This window comes from Anolis sagrei, chromosome 4, assembly GCF_037176765.1.
Source record: "Anolis sagrei isolate rAnoSag1 chromosome 4, rAnoSag1.mat, whole genome shotgun sequence".
Taxonomy (NCBI): domain Eukaryota; kingdom Metazoa; phylum Chordata; class Lepidosauria; order Squamata; family Dactyloidae; genus Anolis; species Anolis sagrei.
This window is the reverse complement of record NC_090024.1, coordinates 171,566,896-171,591,016: the sequence shown is the minus strand read 5'-3', so window position 1 is coordinate 171,591,016 and position 24,121 is coordinate 171,566,896. Positions and strand designations below refer to the sequence as shown.

Genomic DNA, 24,121 nt, shown 5'->3' with positions numbered 1-24,121 from the left:
GGGAAAAGAGCAAATTTAATTGATTTTAGTTGATTGTTTCTGATGGGGTAAATTCACTATGAAATTCAAAGCCTTCCCATTTCACCACTGCCATTGACTCAGTAAAAATATATTTGTATTCCAGGCTTTAGCAGCTGTAAGTATAATTTTGCTCACCTCCCTATATGTGTATCGGCCATCCACTAATGTTGCTCCACAGAGGCCTCCGGGACCTGCCACTGAGGCAGCCAATCTGTGACATGCTATCAAGCTTCCTGTCACCAATTTCACTATCTCAAAGTTTTTCTTCAAATCTTGAATAATGCTCTTGACAAAAAGAATGGTAAAGAAGTGTTATGCACAACATTATGTTTTGCCACAAAATTACTTTCACACTTTGAATATGCAATTGGAAGGCGCCTGTTTGCATTGCACAGGAATGTATCCAATGGAGGCCCACAGGTTTTTGATTTGTAGTTTACCCCAATGTCTAGTCACATTACCACAGTATGAAGCATTTCAAATATATATCCAATAACCTCTCTTTAGATGGCTTGACATAGATGTATACTTGCGTCTATTTCCAAAATTAGATAGGTTTATTATGAAGATTTAACATTAAAATGTCCCAAGCATTTCATTAAATAATTCTCAATTTATTGTATCCATTAAAAAAAGAATGTCTTATAGCAAATACAAAATCAGACATATGTATATTCTTTAACATCAGAAATAATCAGAAATAATTAGGACACTACACTGAGCCCCCTCCCTGTTATTCCGCTGCTGCCAAAAATGATAAACTCCTTTATTTAGATATTACTAATTATAATCCTTTTATTGTTCAATCTGTTTTTAAATTTGGCAGTTTCATATTTAAATTGTTTTATTGGTTTTTTGAGTGATTTTATTATTTCTATCCTGTTTTCATCCTGTTTATATTTGTGCTGTTATTATGCTGTGTGCTATAAACAGAAAGCTATGGCTCGAAGTTCAATAATCACAACATAAATTCATTTGTGAAAACAAAATTGCAAGTTAAAAGAAATAAATATAAGACAGCAATGTCTTTCCACAGCAACAAATAAGCCTAGCAGAATAAAAATGGCTGCCTGCAGAAGGAAGGATAAAAGGAATGGTGCAGACTACCTTCTATCAGGAAGGATTGAACATCCTGGTTTAGCAGACCCTAACGACTTCAGCCCAAATGCAGGTTATAAGAAATATATCAGAGTTTGAAGACACCACACTGACCAATCCAATCCAACCCCCTGCCATGTGTACAGAACATATCTATTCCTCTTTCCATTAAAAAAATACCAAAGTGGATATCACACTTTTGGATACAACATCAGCTAAAAAGAATAAAGCAATAAAACCACCAAAAGCCATTGATTAAAAATAAGGGGGTATTGGTAATAAAAATTATGAAAGATTTTGAATAGGCAGCTGTATCTTCAGTTAACAATGAACCAGATTCCTCAATGTTCATTACTTTCTTTTTCCAACCTCTTCCCCTTCTTAATCATATCAGCACACACAAAATGCAATTTTGTTTTGAAATAGTCTTACCTTATCTTGTTTTTGGTAGGTTTGTTTAATAAACGAACGTGTGATTTCATGGAGCTGACGTAAAGCTGGCACCACCCATACAAACTGAGGGTTATGATGTTGAGATGACTGATTAAAAGAAGTTGAAATATCTTTCAGTAATAATGCCTCCTGTGAATAAACTTTCATTGTTTTCTTTTTTGTTCTAGATTATTTATGCTATTAGTATTATTATTACTGCTATTACTATTATTATTATATTTCAGATCCCCACATCAAATCTTCAATCTCTCATCAAAAATATAGAATTCAGTTAAACTGATAAAGACAATGTTGGCAAAATAAAGGTAATAATGGCTATTGATTTAATATAATAAATAATATATAACAAATATTATATTTAATAGGTGGTTCGCTCACAAATAAATGACATGGAGTGTAGATTTGGTCTCAGGGCCAAATTATCAAATATATTTGTGGAGCACCAATTTTCTTTTTCCTGACAAAATACAGTGTATAATACTATCCAAGTCAGGGAAACTGTAGCAACCACTAAGAAATCAGAACTGAACAGGAAATAGCCAGGACTATCAAGCACCCAGGTAATTCTGATCAGCCATCCATGCACATTTTTATAAAAAGAAACAAAAAGCATTCAAATCACCAAGATAATCTGAGTTCACCAGCATCTAAAACCATGTGCTTGGTTTTTATCATGAAGGATCATTCTTGGATGACTTTAAATACAAAAAAATGACATGTGGTTTACATCCTCTTAGCAATTGATTCATTTGTTAGGAATGTTGACCCTATAACCTCTTCTCATCCATTTATATTAGATAGCATTGCCCACTGTACTGAAAGACAGAGTTTGGCATGTTTTATTTTATTTTTTAATCCCGCAATAAATGAATATGGATTGCTCCTACAGTCATTCAAGAATGATCCTTCAAAGGAAGTATCAACTAGCCATTCTCTGGATGACTGCACAAGAAATCAATTCACATGCAGAATGTACCCATCCCATTCTTCAGAAGGTATGGTTGCTTCGATCCTGCACTACTCCCTATAGTACTGTCTTTCCAAATAATGACTGAACTGGGCTCTTATCTGTCAATTTACAGTAAGGTAAAGGTTTCCCTTGACATTAAATCTAGTCGTGTCCAACTCAGGGGGGTGGCGCTCACTTCCATTTCTAAGCTGAAGAGCCGCTGTTGTCCGTAGACATCTCCAAGGTCACGTGGCCATTGCCTTCCCGCAGAAGCAGTACCTGTTGATCTACTCACATTTGCTTGCTTTTGAACTGCTAGGTTGGCAGAAGCTGGGCCTAACAGAGGAAGCTCACCCCACTTCCCAGACTCAAATTGCCAACCTTTTGGTCAGCAAATTCAGAGGTTTAACCAGCTGTGCCAGAACAATTTACAGTGCTTTAAGAATATTATAGGTTCCTTCTAGACTACTGCTCTACATATCTCCTCCAATGAAGAGGACACCTAGTAGGCTCTTGACCTCGATTGTAGATAATGTGATTTTTAGCTGTAAGTGGTAATGTCTATGTTTTAATTGCTTTTAATCTTGTTTAGATTTTTAACTGGATGTTTATTTATTTGTTGAATTGTTTTAAGACATTGAATTATTGCCTCTGCTGTAAGCTGCCTTGAGTCCCCTTCAGGATCAAGAAAGGTGGGATATAAATGTATTAAGTAAGTAAATAAATAGACTACAATCAAAGCAGTGGAGCTAGCATAATCTAAGTATTTAGACATGCAAGTCATAGTACATATGAATGCATGCTCTAAACCCAATGGGAAATGAATGCTTTACTGACTCCATGCGTCATGGTTTTTTGGATGGAATTATACAAATAAAACTGAATGGCTGAAATGCTTGGTTCCATTTATATAAGTGATAAAAGATTCTTTTAACATGAAAGCATGGTACATACACTGCCTTGATGGAGTTCATTGGCCTCTTTGCCTGCTTGAGGAGTATAGTAAGCTTCCTAACATAGGTAAGCTGGAACCACCCTGGTTGTGAAAGTATCTGTATGATGGCATTACACTGCAACATTCTTCCTTTTCATTACTAGTTCAAATTGTGGCAGTAGTAGACTTATTGCTTCTAAGAAATGTATATTTGGGATCTCTATTACTGACCATTCACAAATAATAATAATAATAATAATAATAATAATAATAATAATCCTTTATTTGTCCCCCGCTACCATCTCCTGAAGACTCGGTGCAGCTTACAAGAGGCCGAGCCCAAATACAACAATAGAAACAACAGCAACAACAACAATGCAATAACTCAAAAAACAAAGCAATATTAAAACACCCAATGACGCAATTAAAACAATGGCCGGGCCAAATGTAATAATTAAAAATTAAAAGTGCTGGGCATAGCAAGGTGGGGAGTTTGGAGGGGGATGGGCACTGAGAATCCAATGCAATGCCCCCTACACCGTATGAGACTTGCATCTTTGGTCACTACTATCCTCTGTCAGGATTGAAATGGTATTCTTTTGTTCAAATTATTATTCACCCACCACCAAAGATCTCCTTTCAGAGATAATGGTAATAGTACTTCAAAGCTTCTCTTCCTTGCTACTGGTAGTAATGCTGCCTCAAAGATAACCGAAGCATTCTGGTGTGGAAAAAAGCCCAAAGTATTAATTGAACTGCAGATATTAGTAGCCCCCAAAATTTTGCTAAATGCATCCATTCTGCTTTAGCTCAATGACCTCTGTTCTATTAGGATAGATTTCTCTTCTTTTTTTGCTGTGAGTTTGGTAGCCTGAATTGGAAATGGGATGTATTTCATTGTGGCCCAAAGCTTTGGAAATCTAGCTGTCTTCTACTTTCTATTCCCTCACAAAAGGAGAAGGATTTTCTGCTGTTTCTTTTTCTGCCAAGTTGGTAGAACTTGCTTCTTGTCTTTATTTTCTACCAGCATTTTTTTTAATTCCCCTATAATTCATGCACTTAAATTATCAGTAGTGTACCTAGAATTTCCTGAATCCATAGGACAGCTGCTCTTGTAAATATTGATATTATGTATTTTCTTTAAACAGCCCTTGTGTATTTTATTTAAATGATTTGAGTTGTTAAGCATTTTTCAGGGTTCTTATTGCCAATGCTAATGTTAATACATTCCGTATACTAAGAATTAACTGCATCTTCATATACATCAGTGATTTCATTTTGTAACTATGTATTTAATGTATACTTTTCTTTTCTAGATGACTGGAAATAATTTATCCATTTAAATCAATTGAAGGTAACTTCACTGGCTTGTATTAAATTCGCTGAGTTGATTAAGTTCACTATAAAGGACTCAGATGTGAAGTGTTTAAATTGATTTGATTTAAACTGCATATATGTCGTTGCTTGAGTGCCTGTTGTGAGTTGTGTTTTATTAAGCTGTGAACCTGTGGGGATTGTAAAGCTGTTGTTTAATACTCTGTTTGCTGCTTTGTCTATTAAGCTGTTAATTGATGTTTTGACTAAGTACTGACACTCTGTGGTGGTTTTGTAATAACAAAATACCGTTACTGTGTCAGCATTGCATTCTGTGAAGCTTCTAACATTTGTGCTTCCAAATAAGATAGAAAACCTTACTGTGTTCCAAATGGCAGTTTGAAGTAGCTGTGAGAGATTTCACTGCATCTCCAATGCACAGTACAGGTTTTTTTTCCTAGACATTTAACTTTATTCCTTTTCAAGACTTCTACTTTCCTCAGACACATTATCCTTCCATTTTACCATATATTCCTCTACTTTTCCAGTCTTTTTATTGGTATCTCTCCTATTTATTTATTTGGGATGGAGACTATTCTGTCATTGTTTCACTTTCAATTGAGGATATGAAGATTCATTGTAAAGTTGTCTCAGATGCTGTTTAATGGGCTCATTGGTTAATGACCAAATGAACAGCTACATTCTTATTTATTTCTTGCTCTGGTAATTGTTTTTTGTTTATTGCTCAGAGCAGAGCCAAGGGCTTGATCTTCTCCCATTTCTTTCCTTTTTGAAATATATTTTTCTCCTTCTCTTTAAAAGACTGTCCTACAATTTTTGTTATTTTATACTGTTAGGAATTTAATTAATTCAATGTCTGCATTAGTATGGAGTGACAGGAAAATCTCAACCAACAAGCAAAACACAAAAAAATGAAACTGATGAGAGGAGATTGGGGGTCAAAGATCCTAACCAAAAAAGAGTTTTGAAGTCCTGCCTTGACTAGCTGGCAGGATGTAGCCCATATGTGAAGTGGGTTGCTTATGCAGTTGTCCAGAGAAAGTTTTGCCCTTCAATGTAAATGTTTTTGAAGACAATACAAACTAACCCTTTTGATATCTTCTATGCATTTAATGATGTAGCTTCGTTTTATAGCTTCCTTCACTGCATATGCATCACTAAGGATTGTCAAATGCTCCTCCAAAGCCTGCTGAATCAAACTGCTGGGTAATGTTGGAAGATGAGCTAAGTCCCAGAGAACCTCAAGAACCTAGAAGATTATAAACACAAATAAAATCAACACAATTCTTCAAAGAACTCAGTATCTGCATGCAATTAACAATTATACTTATTGCTCATGCCTTTCCGGTGGTTGAATCCACTCGTGCTTCCCGGCCAATGCGCCCTATCAAGCTTAAGAGCTTCTGCCTCACTCTATCACTCTCAGACTCCCAACTCTGTAACAGAAAAACACTCGATAAATGCAACCAATACAAAACAATATCAAAAGAAATAATTATATTTGCTATAAGTGAAAAAGGCAAACTGCAGATTTCAGTTTAATTCCAAAATTCTCATCTGACTTGTATTTTTTAATTAATTATGTTGGAAACAGATCTTTACTACAGGAGACATTGTGTCTGGGTGTATCAAAAAATTAAGAACTGGATTTCAAATAAGCACAGGAAAACCTAGTTGGAACTAGAAATTTCAACTACTCAAACTAAGTTTGATAGCAATAGTGAAATTGATAGTGAAATTTTAATTCAAGAGCATTATTTGCAACTAATAGGAAGCCAGCATACGTATAGTGGCTTGAGCATTAGCCTATGATTAATAGGATTAGGTTTTTCTCTCGCCCATGGAAACACAATGGGTCACCTTGGATAAGTCACACTCTCTATGGAAGGCAAGGCTAACCCTTCTCTGGGCAAATCGTGATGAGAAAATCCCATAAGTTGGCTTCAGAATCACCATAAATTGGAAGTGACCAAAAGATACTCAACAAGGAAGCTGAATTATCTGTATATTTTTTCCAACAAATTAATCAGATAACAAACGGCCCTTCACACATTCAATGTAACTTAAGATGGGCTTGTTATTAAATCTAATTTAAGGCATTGCGTACTATTTGCAGCACTATTATTTTCAAAAATATCTTCCATTTTAAAGATTGAAAGACTGGCAGATGATGGTGCCTCCTTTGGCCAGCATACCCTTGAAGTTTGAATGTTATTTTGAAACTTTTTAAGCTCATGTTGCAGAAATCAACTTAACATTTGATTGTAATGGAATGGAGTTTTCCAAATTATCTTCACAAGGTTTGAATGCTTCAAAATAAGAACAAACCAACATTGATTAATGGTGTAGCTGAAGATTGAGAAGTAAATGCCTCACCTTCTGAATAAGAACAAAAAGATGGCTGAGCTGTTCTGAACTGAATTTTACTGCAGCTGCTGCAATAATACTATGGATGTTCTCTATCACCGTTGATGGTTGTCCTGACTTTGAAAGGATGGGGGAGGGTGAGGGAAAAACACAAAGTTATGAAGAAATATATTAAACAGACAAACTGGAGAGAGAAATACAGACTCTCACTACACAGAAATCCACAATTTTATCTTGATGCACATTCCACTGACCACAAATGACAACATCAAAAGTTATGTGAACTGGTTTCTACTTGTCAGAAAGGGAATATCTTCTCCCCCCACTTAGGCCTGAACTAATTATATGGTCAGTGTAGACTTAATTGTATTGCATTGATTATACGATCATATAATACATTTCAATGATTTGTTTAAGGCTCGATACTCTTTACAGGCATACTATTAAAGTAGGCCCTCCACATTCACCAGGGTCAGGGATGCAGAACCCCAAAGTTGGAAAACTGTGAATAAAAAAGCACAATTTTTTAACACGAGAGCACACCTCTCTAGGAATTACTGTGTTGTAAAATGATGCACATCTTAAAATGGATCTATTAGATTACGACTTATCCTCTGTCCATCCTTGGTCTAAAGAATGAATTTTAAACTTGTGTCCTATGTTTTAATCTCCGTTCTGTGTATTTTAATATACATTTTATAGAAATATGTTTTAATATGTGACTTTATAGAAACACATTTAATATGTGTATTTATAGAATTTTTACAATGTTGATGTGTTTTAACTATGCTGTGACCCACCTTGAGCCATGGAGAGAGGCGAGTAAGAAATAAATAAATAATTTTAAAAAGAAAAGGGATAGACTGTGAGGACATTCTTTGAGCAGTGAAACTAAAAATCACAGATAGCCCTAGATGACATCTTCTTTTTAGAGCATCCCCCAGCTTTGCTAGCAGGATGGCTTGCTCGAAATAAATATTGAAAGGTGTTAAGTGATTAAAACCATGGCAGGAAAAAAGGGCTTTGTAATCAGACTGCAAAATACTGCATATTTATAATCTTTTTGCCTGCAGAAATTTTAAGGAGTCCATAAGGCAGCTATTTTAAAAAAGGCATATTTGAGGTCACTGCAATTCCTTCCAACAAAAATGTACACAACACTTTATCTTGCATACTAAGTAACAGAGAAAGGAATGAATTATCATCTTCAAGTTATTCAATGTGTAGGAGGACTTGACTTAGCCACTTGATGTACAGACACTGAAGTAAAGTTGTGGTTGTGAGAAGGAGAAGAGAGAGTATACAGTCTTAATATACCTATATGGAATGAGAACAAAACTGTTTTCTCAAGAAACAATGTGAGAAGCTCCAGTAAGGTTTAATGCACTAAGGCAGGGGTCCTCAAACTTTTTCAACGGGGGGCCAGATTACTGTCCCCCAGACCGTTGGAGGGCCGGACTATAGGTTTTTTTTTAAAAAAAAACAACCAATGACCAAATTCCTATGCACACTGCACATGTCTTATTTTGCTACTGTTACGAATCGTAATGGAAATATCTGATATGCAGGATGTATTTTTATTGTTACAATCTGAACATAAAGCATAGTTTTAGCATTTCTGAAGATAAAATAGTTCCAATTAAAATTAGGAAAACATTCTATTTTCTGTCTTTTTGAAAGTGGTTTTTGGAATATGTAAGCAAGAGTCCCCTTTCAGGGGGAGAAGGGCAGGGTATAAATATAGGAAATAAATCTATATAAATAAAAATGTAATGTTCGTTTGTGGGATTAACAGAACTCAAAAAGCACTGGACACCTAACAACCCAATGTATGTCCTTCACTAAAAAAAATGATTTTGTCATTTGGGAGTTGTAGTTGCTGGGATTTATAGTTTACCTATAATCAAAGAACATTCTGAACCCCATCAACGATGAAATTGAACCAAACTTGACCCAGAGTTCTCCCATGACCAACAGAAAATACTGGAAGGGTTTGGTAGGCAGTGTCCTTTGGTTTTAGAGTTGTAGTTCACCTACATCCAGAGATCACTGTGGACTCAAACAATGATGGATCTGGACCAAACATGGCACTGATACTCAATATGCCCAAATGTGAACACTGGTGGCGTTTGGGGTTGTATTTGCTGGGATTTATAGTTTACCTATAATCAAAGAATTGTGGAGCGGGGTGGCCCCTCCCGCGCGCTCTCAATGGCGCCCCCCCCCCTCCGAGAAGCAGCAGCAGCCGAAGGCGAGGGAGGCGGGGAGCCAGGCGCACGCAGCGAGAGGGAGGGGGTAGGAAGGGAGGGGGAGGAGGAGGCATGCGCGGCGGCGGCGGCACAGACGGGACCCAGGCTGCGGAAGCCAGATGTTTCCTCCCCTCCCCTTCTTCTCTCTCTCTCTCTCTTACCCTCTTTCTCTTCCTTCCTTGGCATTGTCCTGGCTGTCAGTCAGGAGGGAAACGGGCCAGGGAAAGAAGAGAAAGAGGCTCTTCCGCGGGAGAGCAGAGAGTGCTTCTCCCTCCACAGGCTTCCCCGGAGGGAGAAGCCTGTGGAGGGAGAAGCGCAGCAGAGCGGATGCCATTGCTCTGCAGAGCGCAGCAGAGCGGATGCCATTGATGACGGCGAGGAAGGTGTCCGTGAATGGTGGAGGCGCCGCCGGGTGGGCGTGGCCAAGCGATGCTTGCTTCCCACCCGGCGCCGCCTCCCACATTCGCAGACACCTTCCTCACCATTAGGGATCTTCTGTTGCAGAGCAATGGCCTCTGCTCTGCCGCTCCGGAGGGAGGGAGAGAGAAACGCTGCTGATGGAAGTGGCGAGGGGCTTTGTGCGCGGCCAGGACAGGCCGCGCGGGCCGGAAAAAGGCCCTTGGCGGGCCGCATGTAGCCCGTGGGCTGTAATTTGGGGACCCCTGCACTAAGGGATAAAATATCAAGAGTTCTGGTTCCCACAAAAGTTTTCAAGGCCTCAATCACTGTAGCTACGAGTATAATGTTTATTATTTTGCTTGGACTTTATCACAAAATTGATTTACAATAAGCTAAAAATGCCATGCATGTTGCCAGTTTGCTTATCAAATTAGTAAAGAAGTAACAGGCACGATCTTAAGAGGCTGAACAAAGAGACAATCCCATGTAAAGACATTTTAACAATAATATGACAGCAGATAAAAAACAAAATATTGGGCAGCAAATCCACTCTTTGCGTGTGGCATACTTATGAAATTGTAGTCTTTTTTCTTTCCTTTGGGCACACATTTTAATTAAATAACCCACTTGGCTCTTTCAGCAGTATGATAAATGTGACCTATGTTAACATAATGAAATCCAGTGTGGGATAGTGCCTTGAAGTTGGGTTACAACTACGGAGGCCAGAATCTGAATCCCCACTAGGCCATAAGGTTAAAGGTAAAGGCTTTCCCTTGACATTAAGTCTAGTTGTGTCCGACTCTGGGGTGTGGTGCTCATCTCCATTTCTAAGCCGAAGAGCCGGCGTTGTCCATAGACACCTCCAAAGTCATGTGGCCTGCATGACTGCATGGAGCGCCGATACCTTCCCGCCAGAGCGGTACCTACTGATCTACTCATATTTGCATGTTTTCAAACTGCTAGACTGGCAGAAGCTGGAGCTGACAGCGGTAGCTCACGCCGCTCCCTGGATTCGAACCTGCGACCTTTCGGTCAACAAGCTCAGCAGCTCACTAGGCCAAAGGAAGCACAATTTCCCCAATGATAACTGACTTAAAATGTGTATTTATAAGCATTATCAAGGTATCACTATGACTGGCACATTATCTATTTACCACAAAATCCCATTTTATATGCAAAAGGGAGACACAGATTGGGTTATATGATCGCATGACCTTTACACAGCCTTGGCAGCAACAGGAAATAATCCAATCCAGAGTATCTCCTTCTCTACACATAGAGACCATATTGCTTTAAGGAGGTTTCTCAAATCCTTAAAACATGAATTCCATGGAAAATGAACCAGGAACAATATTTTATACAAGATAATGGAAAACAAACAAATACAAGCTACATCAGCTGGAAAGTGCAATATTATTCCTGAGTCACCATTGGTTTTTTGTTTGTTTGTTTTACTCTTTGTTTTATACAGTACAAACATTTCCATTCTCATGAATGACGTTTTTATTTTCATTCTCTCTTAAACATAAAAACATGTCTTTTATCTTCATCCTAGATAAAGGGGTGAGCCATCTGCTGAAAGATGCACTGTGTTAGGGCAATGGACTGCAGCTTAATGCTGGTGATAAGTGAGGTGTAAGTTAGAGGTGGGTGAAATTCCCTCATCTCTTTCTCTAGCATCCTTTGATGTTGTTGTTTATTCATTCAGTCACTTCCGACACGTCGTGACCTCATGGACCAGCCCATGCCAGAGCTCCCTGTCAGCCATGGCCACCCCCAGTTCCTTCAAAGTCAAGCCAGTCACTTCATCCATCCATCTGGCCCTTGGGCAGCCCCCCTTCCTTTTTCCTTTCATTTTTCCCAGCATCACTGTCTTCTCCAAGATTTCCTGTCTTCTCATTATGTGGCCAAATTACTTCATCTTTGCCTCTAATATCCTTCCCTCCAGTGAGCACTCGGGCTTTATTTCCTGGAGTATAGACTGGCTTGATCTTCTTGCAGTCCAAGGCACTCTCAGAATTTTCCTCCAGCACCACAGCTCAAAAGCATCTAGCTTCCTTCGGTCAGTCTTCCTTATGGTCCAGCTCTCACATCCATAGATTACTGTGGGGAATACCATTGCTTTAACTATGCGGATCTGCATTGCCAGTGTGATGTCTCTACACTATTTTATCAAGATTGATCATTGCTCTCCTCCCAAGAAGTAAACATATTCTGATTTCCTGTCTACAGTCTGTGTCTGCAGTCATCTTGGCGCCTAGAAATACAAGTCTGTGACTGCCTCAACATTTTCTCCCTCAATTTGCCAGTTATGGTTGCCATAATCTTGGGTTTTTTATGTTTAACTGCAACCCTGCTTTTGGACTTCTTTCACCTTAGTTGGAAGGCTCCTAAGCCCATCCTTGCTTTCGGCCATCAAAGTGGTATCATCTGCATATCTAAGGTTGTTAATGTTTCTTCCAACCATTTTAACTCCAGCCTTGGATTTGTCAAGCCTCGCATGTTGCATGATGTGTTCTGCATACAAGCTGAATAAATCGGGTGAGAGTATACAGCCCTGCCGTACTCCTTTTCCAATCTTGAACCTTTCGGTTGATCCATGGTCTGTTCTTACTGTTGCTACTTGGTCATTATACACAATCCTCAGGAGACAGACAAGGTGACTTGGTATCCCCATACCACCAAGAACTTGGCACAATTTATCATGATCCACACATCAAAGGCTTTAAAATAGTCAATAAAACAGAAATAGATGTTTTTCTGAAACTTCCTGCCATTTTCCATTGTCCAGTGGATATTAGTAATTTGGTCTCTCATTTCTCTAACTTTTCTAAACCCAGCTTATACATCTGGCAACTCTTTCTCCATTTACTGCTGGTATCTACCTTGCAGAATCTTGAGCATTACCTTACTAACATGTGAAATATGGCAACTGTATGAAAGTTTGAGCATTCTTTAGCATTTCCCTTTTTTGGAATGGGGACATAAGTTGATTTTTCCCCAATCTGATTGCCATTCTTGTGTTTTCCATATTTGCCCTTTGATATCTCTCTGTATCTTCACTCCACTTTTCTCCTACGAGTCGCAATGCCCCACTTCTCTCATCCCTTGTTCAACCCTGCTCCTTGCTCTGCTTGGCTGCTGAAAAAATGACTGCTCTTGCCAAAGATATTTATTTACTTCATTTATATTCCGTCCTTCTCAACTCAGAAGAAGACTCAGGTCAGCATACAAAAAAGGCACAATTTAATACCATGGTTACGTAAGATATATATATATATTTTGCCGTGTCAGGAGCAACTTGAGAAACTGCAAGTTGCTTCTGATGTGAGAGAATTGGCCGTCTGCAAGGACGTTGCCCAGGAGACGCCTGGATGATTTGATGTTTTTATCATCCTTGTGGGAGGCTTATCTCATGTCCCGCATGAGGAGCTGGAGCTGATAGAGGGAGCTCATCCGCCTCTCCCCAGATTTGAAACAGCGACCTGTCGGTCTTCAGTCCTGCCGGCACAGAGGTTTAACCCACTGCGCCACCGGGGGCTCCATGTTATATAAGATAACACAAAACCTTTACATTTAAATCAATAATTGAAAACACATAATCTTAAAAACAGTTATATTTTAAAAACCACACAGTCAAAAGGCATATACCAGGAGCCGTTCCCTAAATTGCAATATTCCATAGTCACTTGTCATATGAACAAATAACTTGCTGAGGATATGTAAAATTAGGCTGGAGGCAATCGCTTGCCCACTGCTCCATTAAGTGCTTTAATTGATATATCTCACATGCTTCTTCAGCAATATTCTGTTCTCAAAAAGACTCTCTCCTCCTTAGCTCAGAATTTTGTCCTTCAAACATCTCTTCTCTTATTCAGTCACATTGAACAACACATTTAAGGAGAAAGTACATTTATGGGTTGTTGTAGGTTTTTCCGGGCTATATGGCCATGTTCTGGAGGCAATTTTTCTCCTGACGTTTCGCCTGCATCTATGGCAAGCATCCTCAGGATGCTTGCCATAGATGTACACGAAACGTCAGGAGAAAAATTGCCTCCAGAACATGGCCATATAGCTCGGAAAAACCTACAACAACCCATGGATTCCGGCCATGAAAGCCTTCGACAATACAAAGTACATTTAAATATACTTGCTATTAAAAGTTTAATTAGAGGAAAACTGCTAAGCATCCTTACCTGTATTCGCCAAATTTTTGTCAATTCATCTAACGATAGTTTGCTGCCCAACAACTCAATAATTCCTTTTATACGATCGCAATATTGTGCTTGGTCAATGTTACCTAATAGAGAAACAGATAACAAAAATCCAAGCCAGGAGGAATATATTACCAAGTTCTGATATTGTGGTAATAATACACAAATGCTTTTTTAAAAAAACCCACAAAAAGTATATGAGAAACTCTTTTTTTAAAATGACATTCAGTTCACAATTAAAACTATTAGATTTGTTCCCTTCTCAAGGTATGGGCTTCTGTTAGAATCATCCACTTCAAATATTTAAATAATAGTTCAATATTACAAGAAAAAGCAATAGCAAAGTCTTGACACAACCACAAAGAAGGGTGTGGAAGCACTCATTTCACTGTAGAATAGAAGGCTTTTGTGTCACCTAAACACAGATAAACAAAGATTACTTTCAACTATGGCTGGATAAAATAAGCCAATTTCAAATGACTATCGAGCTGGTTTGTTCAAGTAATCATCTTTAAAACATTCACAGCTTAACATTCAGATACAAAACACTCAAGCAGAAGCTTTCAATCTCTCCAGTCTCTTTGTCACAATAGCTCTACAGAAGGAAAGAGAGGGGGCATGCATAAGACCAATGCTTATTGAAATTCATTCTTAAGTCCCTAAATCATGGTTTAGCATTATATCTGAACACAACAACTGTCGCTTCTCACTTCTGGTGTGAGAGAATTGGCCGTCTGCAGGGACATTGCCCGGGGGATGCCCTGGAGGTGTTAACATCCTATGGAGAGGCTTCTTTGGTGTATCTGCATGGGAAGGTGGAGCTGACAGACAGGAGCTCATCCACTCCCTGGATTTGAACTGCTGCTCGGCGGTTCAGCCAGCACAAAGGTTTAATCCATTGTGCCACCAGGGACATGATAAAAAAACAACTACTATCAATCCGTTCTTTGGTTTAAGAGGTTCAGAAGTACACAGAGGACAAATACCTACCTTCTAATGCAATTGATAAGACAGAATTTTCTACCAGCCAATTTAGTAATCGGTCTGGATCTATTGCATTCTTTACTGATTTGGATACAGTGCTGTCTTCAATAAGTTTTGTCACCTAAAAATAAATGTCAACACTATCAAAAACATATATATAAGTAAAATAAATTGCAACAAGGTAAAACAAAAGTTTAAGATCTCCTAATTTTGAAGGAAATACAAAATCCAAACATGTAAATAACTGAAAATTTGAAAAATGAGGAAATGTTATCTTGTTTTCCCTTACATGAGAAGAGCTATCTACAGTGATTCCCAGTTAAATTTTCCTTAATTCAGAATAACATTTTATAGTCATCACTTGTCACATTATTATATTCCTTTAAGCCATTTCCATCTTACAGTAACTCCTAAAGTGAGGCTGGGAATAGCTGAAGCTCTCACTTCTCTGATTAAAGCTTTCAATTCTCCCTCTCTTGAAGAGATGACAGAGGATTCCTCAACCCAGTGCTCTTCCCCAGAGTGCATGGTGTATGCTGTGCTTTTCATTGCAGAAGTGTGTTAGCATTATATATTTTAATGTGCTTTATTAGCTGGTAGGCATCTTTTCGCCCATATAGCCAAGGTGCAATCCTCAAGGCCAGAAGAGATTATTCCCAATCTCTTTTCACATGGCACACAGGAATGGAATCTGTTTGGCACAGTCTGATATGTTTAAACAGTACACTCCCCAGGCCACAAAACAGACCACTATGAATGTCTAAGAGCTGTGCACTGTTCAGCTTGGGGAAGGAGAGGGGGCCCATTTGCGCACCCATACCAACCTCAACAAGTCCAACTCCCCAGACTGTTCCATGCTCCAAGAGAATGAGGGAGATAGGAAGAAGTGGGGAAGGAAAGACATTGGAAGGATTGAGTCAAGGCAGAAATAATAATAACTTTATTTTTATACCCTGCCTCCATCTCCCCAAAGGGACTCGGGGCAACTTACATGGGGACAAGCCTAAACAACAGAATAACATAAAATAGCACATTAAAATATATAATGGCAACATAAAACAAAATAAAACAACATTATAAAAAATAGAATTAGAAATTGGAATGGCTTATTTTTCTTTAAAGGGGCATTTTTTAAGAAAGAGAGAGATGAAAAAGAGATGAAGAAAAACTAAAGGAAGCCAAAAATGTGGAAAGGATTGAAACAACTGAAAGTAAAGCCATCCTACTGGAGCAAAAGCAGAAAAAAATAACAGATCTTCTGGGGCAGTGGTTATCAACCTGTGGGTCCCCGGACGTTTTGGCCTTCAGTTCCCAGAAATCCTAACAGCTGGTAAACTAGCTGCGATTTCTGGGAGTTGTAGGCCAAAACACCTGGGGACCCACAGGTTGAGAACCACTGATTTAGGGATTGCTCTCCTCCCCTAGCGGGGGTAACAGAAGATCTTTCTTCCTATCAGGGTAAATGGGAGGAGCACCCCAATCAGAGGATGTTATTCCCTTCTCTTCTGGGGAAGCTATATAAAATCACATAAAAATTTAGCAATTACCCAGATCACATATTATCATATAAAACTTACTTCCTTGAGAGAGTTCATTTTTGCACTAAAATGTGGCGATTTCAACATGCGCAGTAAGATGTCTAATCGCAAGTCATCCACTACCGTTACTAAATCAGGTTGAAAACGCATACACAGGAGCTTGATGGCAGACAAGAGTTCAGGGATACTGACCAACCTCTGTTGAAAACAGGAATTATGAATATTTTGTAGATATATCAATCACGAGTTCTAAAAGTACTGAGGTCAGCACATAATGCAATGCAACCACATCTTTCAGACTATTTATTATTATTTTATTTATTATTTGCATTTGTTGACCGCCACTCTCAGCCCGAAGGCGACTCGTGGCGGTGTACAAAACACAGAACACAAAGACAACAATTACAGCAAATCAGAGTTAAACGCACATCTTACTAACAACAACTAATTAAACTAAAAATCCGCTTCGTCTTGTTTGGGTCGTAATCCGTCTCGTCGTCTTAGTACATTCCGGTGGTCATTCCAAAACACAGCATTTAATTAAAGGCCTTTTCAAAGAGCCAGGTTTTCAGGCCCTTACGAAAGGCCAAGAGGGAGGGCGCCTGTCTAATTTCCGCAGGGAGGGAGTTCCACAGCCGGGGGGCCACCACCGAGAAGGCCCGCTCTCTAGTCCCCGCCAGGCGTGCCTGTGAGGCAGGCGGGATCGAGAGAAGGGCCTCCCCGGATGATCTCAAGGTCCTCGTGGGCTGATAGGCCGAGATGCGGTACTCAAGGTATTTTGGGCCGGAACCGTTTAGGGCTTTGTAGGTTAGCACCAGCACCTTGAATTGGGCCCGGTAGCTGATCGGCAGCCAGTGGAGCTGGGACAGCAAGGGCGTTGTGCGCTCCCTGCGTCCCGCTCCGGTTAACAACATGGCTGCCGCGCGCTGGACTAGCTGGAGCTTCCGGGCCGTCTTCAAGGGCAGCCCCACGTAGAGAGCGTTGCAGTAGTCGAGGCGGGATGTGACCAAAGCGTGTACCACCGTGGCCAAGTCAGACTTCCCAAGGTACGGGCGCAGCTGGCGCACGAGCCGAAGCTGTGCAAATGCTCCCCTGGTCACCGCCGAAACCTGGGGATCCAGGCTCAGCGATGAGTCCAGGGTCACACCCAAGCTGCGAACCTGCGCCTTCAAGGGGAGTGCGACCCCGTCCAGCACAGGCTGTAACCCTATACCCTGTTCGGCCTTACGACTGACCAGGAGTACCTCTGTCTTGTCTGGATTTAATTTCAGCTTGTTCGCCCTCATCCAGACCGTCACAGCGGCCAGGCACCGGTTCAGGACTTCGACAGCCTCCTTAGTAGCAGGTGGGAAGGAGTGACAGAGTTGGACGTCATCTGCGTACAGGTGACACCGCACCCCGAAACTCCGGATGATCTCACCCAGCGGCTTCATGTAGATGTTAAACAGCATGGGGGACAGTATGGAGCCCTGAGGAACACCACAGGTCAAAGGCTGTGGCGTTGAACAGGAGTCCCCCAATAACACCTTCTGGGTGCGACCCTCCAGAAATGACCGGAGCCACCGCAGAGCGGTGCCCCCAAGACCCATCTCTGCAAGGCGTCCCAGAAGAATACCGTGGTCGACGGTATCGAAGGCCGCTGAGAGGTCCAGAAGCACCAACAGGGACACACTCCCCCTGTCTAGCTCCCGGCGGAGATCATCCACTAAGGCGACCAAGACCGTCTCGGTACCATGTCCCGGTCTGAAGCCAGACTGTGCCGGATCCAGATAATCCGTGTCTCTCAAGAATACCTGGAGTTGTGAGGCCACCACGCTTTCCATGACTTTGCCCAAGAAGGGAAGATTGGAAACAGGCCGAAAGTTGTCAAATTTAGTGGGGTCCAGTGATGGTTTCTTCAACAGCGGCTTTATAATAGCCTGTTTTAGGCTCGCTGGAATCGTGCCTTCCCGAAGGGAGGCATTAACCACCACCGTTACCCACTCAGCCAATCCCCCTCTGGCCTCTTTCAGAAGCCAGGATGGGCAGGGGTCTAGGATGGACGTGGTGGGCCTCATTCCTCCAAGTACCTTGTCCACATCCTCGGGTTTCACAAGCTGAAAAGAATCCATCAAAATAGGACAAGCAGGTGCTTGTGTCACATCCACAGAGACTGCATTTAATGTGGCGTCCAGCCCAGAACGGATCAAAGCGACTTTGTCTGCGAAGAACCGAGCAAATGCTTCACAGCGCGTGTCCGAGTTGTCAGGGCTCCCCCCTGAGTAGGGGGAGTTAAAAGACCTCTGACAATCCGAAACAACTCCGCCGGACGGTTTTTTGCAGACGCAATAGTGGCCGCAAAGAAAGTTTTCTTTGCGGCTTTTATTGCCGCGGCATATGCCCTTAAAAAGGACACAAACCGTGCTCGGTTTGACTCGCTTGGATCCGAGCGCCACACGCTCTCTAGTTCCCTCTTCCTTCGCTTCATCGCTGCCAGCTCCTCAGTAAACCAAGGCGCTGGTTTAGCTCGGTTACTTGAGAGGGGACGTTCCGGAGCGATCCTGTCAATTGCCCTGGTCATCTCCCCATTCCAGAGAGCGACCAAGGCCTCGACATGGTCACCTACCGAGGTGGCGGGAAACTCCCCAAGAGCCGTCAGGAATCCGTTCGGATCCATAAGCCTCCTGGGGCGGACCATCTTAATGGGTCCTCCACCTTTGCGGAGGTTAGGAGGCGCAGCGAGCCTAAATCTGATCAGGAAGTGGTCGGTCCATGGCAACGGAGAGACGGACAACTCCTCCACACCGCCACCTTGCTCCCATCCCTGACAGAAAACCAAGTCCAATGTGTGTCCAGCACAGTGGGTGGGGCCAGTTATTTGTTGGGACAGCCCCATGGTTGCCATGGCAGACATGAAGTCCTGAGCCGCTCCTGAGAGGGCCGTCTCGGCATGGATGTTGAAGTCCCCCAGCACAAGAAGCCGTTGGGACTCCACCACCAGGCTCGAGACCATCCCCGCTAGCTCAGGCAGGGAGACTGTAGTGCAGCGAGGTGGACGGTACACTACAAGAATCCCTATTCTGTCCCGGTCACCCACCCTCAGGTGGACGCATTCGAAATTTGTGGTCTGCGGGATGGTGCTCCTGGTCAGATGGACGGAATCTCTATAGACCACTGCGACCCCGCCTCCCCGTCCTCCGGCTCTTGGTTGGTGTTGCACGGAGAAACCTGGAGGACAGAGCTGGGAGAGGTTTACGCCCCCCGCTTCATCCAGCCAGGTCTCCGTGATGCACGCCAGATCTGCCCGCTCCTCCAGGATTAAATCCTGGATCCAAGTTGTTTTTCCGTTGACAGACCTGGCGTTCAACAACACCACCTTCAAACCAGAGGGCCCGCTCACCTGGTTACACCAATTTACCTTAGGAGACCGATTGGGGGTTATTAAAATGGATGAGCGGTCCGAATTAGGCCGAATTCGAGGTCTCCTTTTCCCGCATCTCTAATAGTGTAATCCTACACATATCCAATCTGAATTAAACCCCATTAAATTCTATAGGACTATGTCCTAGGTATGTGAAGGGAGGATTACAGACTGCAGTCGTATACACAGTTGCTTTGAAGTCAATCCCACTAAAAATAGCACAGGATTGGGGTTAAAATTACCTCTTGCAGCAAATAAGAATACTTGTTGAGATACTAAACTTAATGTATTTATCTGTCACTTTATAAAATTTTAAAATAAACCCAATTTACTGTCAATCCAGGTAAGAAAGAGGGAGAGTGCCATTGTAATCATGTGCTGTTAGTAGGCTTCCCATCTGTCTCAGGCTGCAAACTGTGAGGACAGAATGCAAGCCTGAATGGGACTTTGATCTGCTTCACACAACTATTGCTACATTCATTAAACATTTCCTACGTTTCAGCAAAAACAATTTACCATGCATCACTGAAGTACATGCATTAGTAACATTGAGGAAAAATCAATTAGTCAATGTTAGCATAAACATTATTGATCGTTGCTAGTAAATAAAGTTATACCTTGTCTTTCAGGTCTTTCTCTTCAACATTCTGTACATACTTAATCATATTGTGAATTACTGGATCCAACATGGGCTATAAAACAAGAAGACCATCATTTCATGTTAGAGAAAAAGAAGTATATTTGCCAAGATCTTCACTCTCACAGATAGCTGTAATTCTTGTATCCTTTTTGAAGATGGGGGGAATTCAGTCACAAAACTTAACACATTTCTGCCCAGTTTTTGGGCAATTCTCCACCATCCTTTGAATGAGAAAGTCATTCAAAAATACTTTTCCAGGAACTAAATGGGATGGGGAATTGGTTGTGCAAGCAGTCTTTGATGATGCAAATTTTGCATATCATCCATTATATAACAGATTTTTGTTGTTTATTCGTTCAGTCGCTTCCAACTCTTCGTGACCTCACGGACCAGCCCATGCCAGAGCTCCCTGTCGGCCGTCGCGACCCCCAGCTCCTTTAGAGTCAAGCAGTCACTTCAAGGACACCATTAACAGATACATGTCACAATTATATGCCATATATAATCTCAAATTATTGTAATAATAAAATAATAATAAAACTTTATTTATACCCCACTACCATCTCCCCAAAGGATGGCTCATAAAACACACACACACAATACTGCCGCAACAACATAAAATAATTTTTATCCCCATAAAAATTAAGCAATCCATTTTTGTCCCACAACAATGTGTAAAGTAGAATACTACTAGTTTGACATGAACCTGGGGAGTGGGGTGACCTCCTGTCTATCAGCTCCAGCTTCCCATGTGGGGACATGAGAGAAGCCTCCCACAGGATGGCAACACATCCAGGCATCCCCTGGGCAACGTCTCTGCAGACAGCCAATTCTCTCACACCAGAAATGACTTACAGTTTCTCAAATCACTTCTGACACAATAAAAAATCTTTTTAAAAATCTACATAAGTTGATTATATCTGTATGTCTACAAGGAAGCTCATTACCTGTACTACTGAAGAGTTGAGATATTCTGCACAAACTCCTAAAGGCTGAACCAATGAAGAGACTGCCTATAAGAAAGAGGAAATGTTCAAGGTAATACACAACAAGCCCAGAATAGTTCAAATATATGAATACGTAACAAGCATGTTAGAGGACAAGGCATCTGCTAAGACAACCTAATGCAAAATCACTGAGACCGATATAAATTCCTTTGACTATCAAAATGGCAGATACAATTCATGGGTAACTGAACAGAACTTTTCACATTTTTAAAGAAAGGCTCAAATTACGGATAAAGCAAAGCAATGTTTAAAAATAATACTCAACCTTCATATATAAAGACAAAAATACTACAGAAAGCTCAAAAATTCAAGTATGGCAGTCAATCAAATCAACTGATTGACAATTCATTTTTTTAAAAACTTACCCCAAGTTCAATATCTTCTGCATGAAGTTTTGACTGAATTGCAGAAAACCCACCTAATTCTGCAAACTAAATGAAGACAAAAATGATCATAAAACATAAATGTTTAAACCAGTAACTAATTTGATGTAATGGGTTTGTCATCTTCCCACCCCACATGACTTTAGGAGATGGAGCTAGACACAGCTCCAGTATCACTGACTTCAAAGTCAGAGTGAAACATGAAATCTCTTTAACTGGTAGGGGATCCAGCTTCATGTGCACATGTGTGTATCAAGGCCATGGGTGTGCATGTGAAGCAGACATGCTTAAGCAAGAATTAGCTAAATCATGCAGAAAAGATCAACGGAATAGCTAGTAAAGTCATATTTATCATTTTAATTCACTGCTCCCAAATCTCACCTCCCCTGCTATAACATATCATTCACACTAGATTGCACATTCTTCATAATTATAAACCTCTTTAAAAAGAATTAAAGTCTGCAACATGCCAAAGAAATGTAAAATATGCTTTAAAAAATTCTTCATTACTTACTCTGTTCACTAAGTCTACTAGCCATCCATGTGGTTCCTGGTCAATTGAGAAATTAATAAATTAGTGTTTTGAAGATAACTTAATGAAATATTGATATCCAAAATGCATATCATGTTAAGGCGCTGCAGTGGTCATTGTTAATTCAAAGTAACTGCTAGTGCTGTTCAGAAAGGATATCTAAACTTTGGTAAATCACACTATTTCAGTCTCAGAGAAAGGCAACAGCAGACCTGTTCAGATCAAATCTTGTTTAACTCAGTGACAGGCTTTGCCTTAAGGTCACAATAACTCAGAAATTATTTGAAGACACACAATAAGAAAGTTACTACACACTTATCAGTATTTTCCAATGCATACTATAAATGCCTTATGGCAATATTAAGCTCTAGTATTGCTGACTCTGAAGATACCTAAATGAGAATATTGTTGTTAAAAAACACTCTTGCTCTCATATTCTGAAGCAGTTTTCTAGAATAAAGTGTGAAAGTTACATGACCATAACTCAATTTAGCAAAAAGAAAGAAAAGGAAATTATATCACTTCCTTTGAGCCATTACTGAAAGCTAAACATAGTGACATTTATCAAATTGACTGTGTAACCGAAACCGCAAGGATCTCATTAGGATGCCCTTGCTAGGGTATAGTCATCACTGACAAACTTCTTATCTGTGAACATCAGAGTTTTGGATGTGCTGAATGAACCACTATGATATCCAAATCAGCAGAGCCTGTTGGCCATAAGACAACTCGAAAGCTCTGTTGGATAATTAGAGGGGGAAACACCCATTTTTATCTCAAATGACACAGTCTATTAAGCATACATTCTACATAATTTCTAGTTTTGAAGTATGCACAAATTTACCTTTTGGAAAGTGGAAATGGGTGAGGCAGCATACATATTCCCTTCCCCAAACACTTCTGCCCAGTTCCTTTGGCATACTTTCATTCGATTCTTGAAATGGTACTCATTATCAGGATTAAGAGCCTTGGTTTAAAAAGGTATAATAACAAAACAAAAACAAGTAGTTGTATTTCATATCCACTAGTTGTCACTTTTTTACTTTCCATGTAAAGAAATAAAAGGGTTTTGATACACAGAAATATGCAAACAGTGGTACTATATAGCTAGCTCCACATTTCAGAATGAAGAAAACTCAAGTTTTAGGACTCATGTTTTTAGTATGTTGAAGTCTGTATTCCTCAATTCCATCTATACAGAAATATGTTTGGGGAGTTTGGCCCAATTCTATTGTTGGTGGAGTTCAGAGTGCTTTTGATTACAGGTTAACTATAAATCCCAGAAACTACAACTCCCAAATGAAAAAAAAATCAATCTCCCCTAACTGCAGCAGTATTCAAATTTTGGCATATTGGATATTTGTGCCAAATTTGGTCCAGTGAATGAAAACACATCCTGCATATCAGGTATTTAAATGATGATTCATAACAGTAGCAACATTAGTTATGAAGCAGCAACGAAAATAATTTTGTGGTTGAGGGTCACCACAACACGAGGAACTGTATTAAGGGGTCGCAGCATTAGGAATAATGAAAAACACTGCCTTAGGTGAATATAATACCATTAAAAGAAATTAAACCAATACTTTTGCAACAGCAAGTACATTGTACCACTATG

The 24,121-nt window shown here is 40.4% G+C and overlaps 2 protein-coding genes across 2 annotated transcripts in view; one reads left to right on the top strand and one right to left on the bottom strand.

Annotated features, from left to right (window-relative positions):
- TMEM61 (transmembrane protein 61) overlaps positions 1-8,565 on the top strand; it is a 179,612-nt gene extending 171,047 nt beyond the window's left edge. Inside the window, exon 4 of the transcript XR_010909865.1 lies at positions 8,549-8,565. The gene's annotated coding sequence lies outside the window, so the exon portion shown is untranslated. The remainder of the gene's footprint in view (positions 1-8,548) is intronic.
- Positions 1-24,121, bottom strand: part of USP24 (ubiquitin specific peptidase 24) — a 106,582-nt gene that overhangs the window by 55,894 nt on the left and 26,567 nt on the right. Inside the window, exons 5-17 of the mRNA XM_060773568.2 lie at positions 23,348-23,470; positions 22,486-22,521; positions 21,954-22,019; positions 21,529-21,594; positions 20,559-20,633; positions 16,581-16,739; positions 15,010-15,124; positions 14,002-14,105; positions 7,167-7,274; positions 6,131-6,226; positions 5,878-6,039; positions 1,552-1,659; positions 157-306 (exon numbers count right to left, since the gene is read on the bottom strand). Coding sequence (XP_060629551.2) covers positions 157-306; positions 1,552-1,659; positions 5,878-6,039; positions 6,131-6,226; positions 7,167-7,274; positions 14,002-14,105; positions 15,010-15,124; positions 16,581-16,739; positions 20,559-20,633; positions 21,529-21,594; positions 21,954-22,019; positions 22,486-22,521; positions 23,348-23,470 — 1,368 coding nt within the window. The remainder of the gene's footprint in view (positions 1-156; positions 307-1,551; positions 1,660-5,877; positions 6,040-6,130; positions 6,227-7,166; positions 7,275-14,001; positions 14,106-15,009; positions 15,125-16,580; positions 16,740-20,558; positions 20,634-21,528; positions 21,595-21,953; positions 22,020-22,485; positions 22,522-23,347; positions 23,471-24,121) is intronic.